Here is a 9180-nt window from a genome sequence, read left to right as displayed (position 1 = left end):
TTTTTCTATAAGTTTCGTTAAAGTTTACTAAATTTGACTTAAAACAAACTTAATACGATATCTAAATAAAAATAGAGGGAGTAGCTGCATACTTAATTTTTTTATTCCTTCCCTGGCTGCTAAATCTTAGAAACAACATTAATTACAGCTGGTAAACTAGTAGCTCTTGGATGGTACATGTGTCTTTTGTTCTCTCCCTTAATATGTCCTAAAATTGCTAGAATGTCTTATATTACAGAACGGAAGGAGTAGTAAAATAGAGTTCGAGCTACAACAACTATGCGATGGGGAAGTATTATTATTATTAACCCCACATCCAATCTAATCTAATCGAATCGAATAAAATTTAATTTAATCCAAGTGTCGGCGTTTTGTTCACCGGGTAGTAAAGTTGCGAGACGATTCTCTGTAGCTCAATGGCTAACACCTAAGGGAGAGAGAGAAAACAGGAGAGAGACGGGAGCAGGGTTTACCTTTTCGTTTTTTTTGCGAATCCCGCCGTTTGCCGGAAACGAAATTTCGGCCGAAATTTCGCCGAATTTCGCTAATTCCGAACGGAAAGAGAATTCAAATTCAAAAAACGAAATTTCGGTGAATTCCGACCGAAATTTCGGTGATTTCGACCGAAATTTCGGTGATTTCGACCGGAAAATGATGTCCGTTGTGATTTTCGTACTGTTCCCGAGGTCAAATGAAAAACTTTTGAATACCAACTTTGTTCAGTTTTTCGAGATCTACAACTTTTGTTTCAGGAACTTTTTCATTTGAGCAATGGTTTGAAAGTTATTTAATTATTTCAAAAACTACCAATTAAAAGTCTTGTCATTTCATGTGACAACTTTCATTTTCTCTCTTAGCTCTCAACTGGACTTTTATTATTCTTGTTATGGCGGATATTCCTATAAATTTTTAGGGACATTAGTTGATCCAATTGAAAGTTATTTTAAATCCAGGACAAACATGATTTGAATTGGTTATCAATTCATGTGACAGTGTTTGAATTTTTTGTTTGATTCAATTTGTATAGAGAATTGTTAAAGCATTCTGAAAGGTGTGTTTTCCGGCAGTTTTCCAACGGAAAGTTTTTCCCTGCTCTATAGATGGTGACAATTCTCTTGTGGCCTAAGATTTTGGTCACATGCATGCTGTGGATGCAAGAATTTGACCTTCTCTTCTTATCCTCGGGACTGGAATGGCGTTGGAGGAAATTCACTGGAATCAAGGTTACAGTCACCGACCTACTATTGCAATGCAAAGCTTTCTTCCACGAAGTGGGGGCAGATCAAAGGCCACAACTGACTTAATCTGCAGTTGCCAATGGAGAAGAATTGCTAATGGAATTTAACACGTATCAGCAATGGCCACAACTTCAAAAAAAAACTCCCAAGTCTCCACAGTTACCGGCTACAAAGCTAGAAGAAGAGCCAGATCGAGGGCCTGGTTAAGAATAATAGACTACAGCAGATAGAGGGCTTTAGCTGCCATCTCATTCGATCTCACCGCTACATACAAAAGAAAAGAGCTGCTAGATGATAATATAAAAGCAGATGCAAAAGGCAAAAGCGAAGCAAGATTGACGACGAGCCTAATTGGACAGCACGAGGAAACCAGATCTACTAGTCTACTGATGAGAGTATAGTCCACCCGGGCCGGCCGATGGATCATCATCCTAGTTGTAGGTATGCATATGAAATTGAATAGGTACCTCACCAATATCATGATAAACCAAAGTCTAGTTGAAGTCGATGGGAGAAAACAAATTTTTGCACATGAAATGACGAGTCATTCAAATTACGATTTCAAATGTTAATTTTAGCCTAGCAAATGATCTTAGATTTGAGTGTGTTCTAGTCCTATTTGCTTAGAAAAACACCTAGTTTTTTATCATATTTTTTTACATATTTTTTTACAAATTTTTTTGAATTTTTGAATTTTGAAACGAAATTTACCGAAATTTACCGAAATTCCACTTCCCGGTAACTACCGAAAACGAAAAAAAATACCGAAATTTCACCGAAATTTTGAACCCTGGACGGGAGCAGGCGACTAGCAAAACGCCCGCTCGGAGACGTCCTGCGGAGCATGCTATTAGCTGGTGGGCTTTGCTCTGCATTAAATAACTGTGGGGTCCACCACCGGACGCATGCTTGTAGCCGGCAGCGGGCGTAGGCCATTAGCTTTGCTCTTACGGGGCCGGACTCCGCAAAAGGTCCGCGCGGGTAAGAAAGGAGCCACGTGTTCGGTGCCGGCTCGTTTGGGCCTCGGAAAAAATATATGAGATAAAATTATGTAAAAATGAGAAAGCAAATAAATAATAAAAATAATGAACAAAATGGAAGATATATATAATAATGTCACATCGTTCAGGGGCGAAAACAAAGCGCGTACTCCACGAAACTTGCATTGTTGTCCATGATGAGTGATTATGGAATATAATTTATATTATATTATATTCGTACATTAATATAAATTTTATCCATATCTATATATAATACCATCAATTTTGTGCTGATTCACTTCGTGTACGAATCAGGCCGTGTTTGGATTTCAATTGGGATTCAAATGTTCGTGTTTCGATTATGATTCCAATTGATATATTCAAGTTCCGATAAGAATTCTAATTGACGGATCGTGGAATCATTGCTTGTTTTAGAAATAGCAGATAATAGATAGAAATATATATATATATGTGTGTGTTGGCCTGAACTGATTCGATGCCAGCATCCGAATCCGATCCTAATCATCAGGCGGCGGTGGCTGTGGTAGAAGCTGACGAGGATATTGCATAGTACGCCCAGCTGCCCCAGCGCCGTGGCGCGTCGTCGTCTCGCGCGTGGAGGATCGGATCGGAGCTGATCGCTCGCCGCCGTCCAAGCCTCCTCCCAGCGCCCACTGTGGCGGCGGCGGCGGCATGGCGAGCTGTTGCTGCTGCTCGGTGAGGACGACCAGCTGGTGGTACGCGACCGCCGCGCTCGTCGTCGAACCCGTGGCGCGTGACTGGTAGCAGCTCCACGCCGGTGGCAGCGTCGTCGTCGTCGACCGCGCGCGGTTGTTGGTACTCCTGGGCGTCGGGACTAATAATAATACTGGTGGTGGCCGTCGTCGGCGGCGGCGGCAGCATAGCCTGCAGGTACCGCGGCATGTCCTGCTGAAGCCATCGGTGCGCCCTGACCTCGGTGATGGTGGCTCGCTTCTGCGGGCGGACGATGAGCATGCTGGAGATGAGGTCCCGGGCATCGTCGGAGACCCAGGACGGCAGCCGGCGGAAGTCGCCGCGCCTGATGTTCCTGCGCAGGTCGGAGATGTCGTCGGTGCCGGCGTCGAAGGGCAGGCGGCCGCAGAGCATGGCGTAGAGGATGACGCCGCAGCTCCAGACGTCGACCTCGGGGCCCTCGTAGAGGCGGCCGTCCAGCAGCTCCGGCGCCGCGTACTGCGGGCTCCCGCAGCTCTCCGCCTGCAGCCTCCCTGGGGCCCACAGCCTGCTGAAGCCGAAGTCGGCGATCTTGACGTGGCCCCGGGAGTCGAGCAGGACGTTCTCCATCTTGAGGTCGCGGTGGACGACCATGCTGCGGTGGCAGTAGGCGACGCCGGCGACCAGCTGCTGGAAGAGCGTGCGGGCCTGGGCCTCGGGCAGCCGCTCCCGGACGGCGACGAGGTCGTGGAGCTGCCCTTGCTCGGCAAGCTCCATGACGATGTAGGTGGTGGTGTGGTCGCCGGAGCGGGAGCGGACGGCCTCGTACTCGTAGAAGCGGACGATGTGGGGATGCTGCGGCTGCCGGAGGCTGAGCAGACGCATAACGAAAACCTCAAAGCTTATTTGGCTTTGAGGAGCAGCTAGGATGATCTTGATGGCCACCTGGTGGCCCGTGCGGAGATGCCTGGCCTCCCAGACCTCCGCGAACGTGCCCTGCCCTCTCAGGCTGTGCAGCTCGTACCTCCCACGAAGCGCCGCCGGCAGCAGCGGCTTCGCCGTCCTTCTTGGCCGCTTGCCTACTGACGACGGCGGTGGTGTCGTCGCTACTGGCGTCGATGAGCCCTCCTCCTCCTCCTCTCGTTGCTGCTGCGATCTCTGCAGCATTAATTAATTAATTGCAATAATATATATATATATATATATATATATATATATATATATATATATATATATATATATATATATATATATAGAGAGAGAGAGAGAGAGAGCGCGCGCGCGCGCGCTAGCTAGCTGGAGCAAAGTACATACTTGTATCTTGCAGCTGCAGCTGCTGGTGGCATCACCTACGCAGCGTCCATCCATGGAATAATGGAATCGACGACAGGAGATGGATGGATTCCCAACAAGCTAGCTAAGCTAAGCTAAGCAAGCAAGAGGCTGCTAGGCCGGGGAGGAATTGAACCAAGCTCCGGCTGCTGCTATATAGCGGCGGGCTGATGGATCTATCGATGCCCAAATCCGTCGCAAACTAGGGAGGGAGCCAGGCAGGAAATTATTATATAGTACACTTACGTGCGTAATTCCTTGTTAGTTACTGTAACTTTTAATTAAAAAAACAAGGAATATAATTACTGCTTGCTGCTCCAGCAGCAACAAGGCATCCATCGTCTGCACCGACGACCACCATACCAGACAAGAAAACCCATCATATCCATCGGTCCAAATGATGCATTGCATGCTCTGTCGTATCTTCCTCCTAATGTTGGCTAGCTAGCTAATAGGAGTGAGTAACCTGCTGTCAAAGCAACTACGCTACTACCTGGTACCTGCTCTGTAATTTCTGTGACGGAAACGCCAAATTAAATCTCTAATTAAGCGTAATGGCCGTCATTTGAACACATCGGGCGTATTAGCTTAACGGCTTAATTTGGCGATCCTTTCTCAACCCACGGCCCGATCGAAACATCACCGGTAGTCCCACGCGAAGGTGGGCGCAGATGGTACAAGCACGGCATATTACTTGAAAATATAAACTCAATGAAAACGAAACAATAAGTTTTACAAACCGAGTTCAAATATATGCAATTAATTTACAAAACTTTACAATAGATGGTCTGAAGTTCGAAATCAAAATGTCCTACATCTATTCTAACTATCACCAGTTCTGATCCTTCTCGACCGGTCGGACCGGTTCACCCAACCGGTCGGACCGGTTGGCACCATTCTGCCGCCTCCACCGGTCAGACCGGTCCCACGGGCCGGTCAGACCGGTCTGCGCAAAACAGAGAGGCTGAACACTCTGCCCTCGAGTGTACAACACGACAATCCCCTAACCTAAGGGTCTCGCTCCACCACCTCCCACCCCTCTGCATCCCGGCGGATGAACTTGACACAGCAGGGGCAGAAGTCGACGTCCGGGTGCCCTGAAATAATAATTGTGGCAACAAACCCTGAGTATACTAATACTCAGCAAGGCTTACTGTCATCGCCATAAATTAACAGGGTTAATTAATGGGCCGCGAGTGAGTTGGGCTTAATGAAGAGATTAAAGAAGGCTTACGAATCGGCTCCTGCGTGAGCGTTTGGGCCCTATGGGCCGTGTATCATTAGATTTAGTTCAGATTGAGTTAGAGATAGAGTCCGATATGGACACATTAGTTTAGATTGTTTCCCAAGTCTCCGGACTATAAATATGTACCCTATGAAATTCGTAAAGGAAGAACGTCATCACGTTTTGCAACAACAACTCTCGGCGCACCGCCACCCCTAATTCTAGGGTTTCATCTAAGTAAGCGCCATGCTGCCCTGATCGCTTATTGCGATCAGGGCAGTGTTGTTCTTGCTTTACTTTGGTATTATTCGTACTGAATCGTTTTTGATGGCGAGTAATGCTAGTTATCCTGATGTTCGTGACATGGTTTTTAGTAGATTCATTATGCTTTTGTTGCTTACCATCTACGAATATCATGTTTTCTCTACGCATTCATGCTTGATCTTAAGCTAATTCTTGTCGCAGAGGGTTAGTTGCGTAGAGTTAACACCTTGCTTCTTTTCTATCTAGTAGATCCAATCTGTTACGGTTTGTTCTTATTTTATAAGGATTAGCTCAATATCTGCTAGGTTAGGCCCTGCAAACGGATTGGATGTTCCGGTGATGTAATAGATGCTTTATCTTAGCCTTGATAGGGATTGTTCCGGGAATCGGCTTTTGCTAGTTCTTAGGCCTCTGTTACGTTCCGATCTAGTGGTGAAGCTTTTACCGTTGTGGATCGGATCAGCTAGATTTAATTGAAGCAAGTTTCTCATAATTATTTGCTTTATTCATCAATATCCGGATAGATGCAGATCCAATATGACACCGGGACTCGATCGGCTCTTTAAAGCCAATGCAAGAGTCGTCCCGGGGAGCCGACCACGGCTCGGACTTATGTTTCCACGCGTTTGTGTATGCAGGCAAATCGTTGCAAGCACGTTCGCACCTTCCTGATCGGGTATAGGTCAGGTGGCACGTCTTACATTCTCCGGAATCTTCGGCGTGTGCTGGATTGCGGGCCGTTGTCCGAGGAAGCAGTGCCTGCCAGCGCCCCGGCGACCTCCCGGCTCTTCGTGTTGCCTGTCGCTACTCGCCGGTGGGTTTTGACCGACAACACTTACCCGACCCGTGGGTATAACTTAGCCCACATACCTAGACATGCACGATATTTGGCTGGTGGTTTGTTTTGCAGAAATAGCAACTAGAGGTGTATCCTTACTTTCAATATTTTAGCCGCATATTTTATATAGATAGTCTCTCACTAATATTTGCCTATCTACACACGCATGTTAGAGCATCCAATTAAGATTCAGAATAGTATCCATTTTTATATCTTTAATATTCTAACTCATTTGCTACGAGGCGACAAAGAGATCAAAGCCCTCATATCCGCGAGACACGGCGAATCGATCCGATTTAACCTTGCAAGGTGGACCTAACCAACACGGCACGCAAAAGCCCCGTCGGACCACACGCACCAACCATTCCCCTCCCCGCCTCGAACTACAGGACCGCCCCACCATCATATGGTCAGCCGAGCTCAACGTGAGACCACCAAAAGTAAACATGCATCCCCATTTCTCCGCGACTACTCGACTACTCCAGGAGGTGAGTTGAAGTCCTGTACTTTCGAAGCAAAGCAGTACTAGGCTTACCGGTTTCGACTACCTCCTACTCCCGACATGCGGTTAGTACAAATTCAATCCCCGATCAGCACTGCCACAACGACCGGTCCTGAATCGACACGGGCGGGGCTAAGACACCCAGGAACCCTGTCTTGCTGCCAAACCTAATATCATCATCCCCGCCCGGTCTCACATCTCCAAATCCATTTCAATCCATTTCTCAAATACTGAAGTATAAAGATAATAATGTATCTCGCGAGTAACCGGCAATTACCCGGCTTCTAAAGTTTCCTGTGTCTCGCGAGTGACACGAAGTCACCCGACTTCTACCAGACTTATTTAGCCTGGCACCGCTATCGACCTATACATACTAGTAAAAACTCAAGGAAACTCAGGGATCATGCAGCTAGGGTTCCAATCAACTCCTAATACGTAATGCGCAAGTAATAGATAAAATATATGCATAGTGAATCATAATTTAAAATAATAGAACATTCACCGGGGCTTGCCTTGCGTCTGCTGCACAGTACTAGGGTGAGATGGGCCTTGGGCCGACTCCCCACGGTCCTCCTTCTGCGGGGCTTGCCCCTGTGGCTCCGCAACCACCTCGTACACGACCTCTTCCGCCGCGGCCGCTACATGTGTGCATATGCATATGATATGAGAGAATGCATGCATGATTTGCAAAAATTATAATTAACCCAATACCCAAAACAATTTCTGATTGATTACATTAACTACCCCAGACTGAACCCTTTTTGTCACTGCCACACCGGTCAGACCGGTTCCCCAGACCGGTTCTTGATACTCAGCCACGCCACCGGTCAGACCGGTCACTTCGACCGGTCAGACCGGTCCTACCCAGATCACAAGCTGGAGTCCATGTCGCGGTTAAACTAGTCCACTAAATTCCAAACACTTTCCAGACCTAGGTTCAGGGATGCATAAAGATGGTCTTGACCAAAGGAAATCGACGAAAACCCTCTAAAAGATGGATTTACCCAACCCTAGGTGACATACCTTATATGAGTACACTAGCCTTCAAACTCTCATTCCCTTCTAGGCTTTAGTTCATGGATCTAACTAGAGGTATTTGACCATAGGGATTCACTCATAACCATCTAGAAAAGGAGATCAACTCAACTCTAACTTGTTTACCATGAAAGGGCTCCTCCCCCATGAAGAACTTAGATTTCACCTCACCCCGTGAAGGAGTTCATGCCAGGGACGATCCTTGACTCCGATTTGAAGCTTCCCACGCCTTGGATTTGATTTGGGGTGAGGGATTTAAGAGGGAGGGTTTGGGAGAGAGGGGAGGGCACGGGAGAGTGAGGGAGAGGGAGAGGGAGCTGGGCGAAAGAGAGAGAGAGAGTGTGTGCTGTTGTGAGAGTGAGGGAGAGATTTAAATGCTGTGGGGCCCAAAACCACCAGCTCGAGCTTGGCCGGTCAGACCGGTAGCCTAGACCGGTCAGACCGGTCCGGGCTGAACTGGGCAGAATTTGTTAAAAAGTTTCCCTCCAGTGGTTTGTGTCGCTAATGACCGTAATTAGCCTTAATGACAGGTAATTACACCTGAGGTGTTACAATTTCCTTTCCTCTTCTGCCTATTCATTTTCTACAAATTATATTAGTACGTGGAACTAGCTAGCTAATAGATCTCGCCTGAATTAATTAATATTTCCACGCACGGAGGAGAGCATCTCCAGCAGATTACTTATCTATCATATCTCATATATTTACTCAAAAGATAAGGTGGAGGGAGGAATTCTCTGCATTTCAGCAAGAGGGAGGTGTGTTTTGACAACTACCAAAAATATTTTGATATTGACGATGGAAGTGATAATCTGCTAGAACACCTCCCAAATTATCAAAATAATATATTTTTAGTATCGGGAGAGAAATGAGTAATCTGCTATGCATCGCCCACCAACATATAGCTGGTCTAGCTGCTAGTCTTGACATATAGACGAAGGACAGGCGGCCGGCTTATTTGTGATCGTTGAGAAGCGAAGATCATAAATCCAAATACTACTCTTGTTTATTTTTTGCTTACCCCAAATAAAAGCTGCTTAGCATAGAAGCAGGGCGTCCATCCCCCGCGTTTC

General features: G+C 46.7%; 1 protein-coding gene across 1 annotated transcript; it reads right to left on the bottom strand.

Annotated features, from left to right (window-relative positions):
- Window positions 1–2714: 2714 nt before the first annotated feature.
- LOC120704701 (SNF1-related protein kinase catalytic subunit alpha KIN11-like) lies at window positions 2715–4078 on the bottom strand. Its single transcript, XM_039989186.1, has one exon. It carries the CDS (start codon window positions 4076–4078, stop codon window positions 2744–2746), a length of 1335 nt encoding a protein of 444 aa, XP_039845120.1. The 3' UTR covers window positions 2715–2743.
- Between the last annotated feature and the right edge of the window lie 5102 nt (window positions 4079–9180).

Source organism: Panicum virgatum, chromosome 4K (genome assembly GCF_016808335.1).
Source record: "Panicum virgatum strain AP13 chromosome 4K, P.virgatum_v5, whole genome shotgun sequence".
Classification (NCBI taxonomy): Eukaryota; Viridiplantae; Streptophyta; class Magnoliopsida; order Poales; family Poaceae; genus Panicum; species Panicum virgatum.
The sequence above is the reverse complement of the archived record's forward strand: the minus strand, read 5'-3'. Positions and strand labels throughout refer to the sequence as shown.

Coding starts and splice junctions, on each gene's coding strand:
- LOC120704701 (XM_039989186.1), bottom strand. CDS start 4,078: ATGCTGCAGAGATCGCAGCAGCAACGAGAGGAGGAGGAGGAGGGCTCA.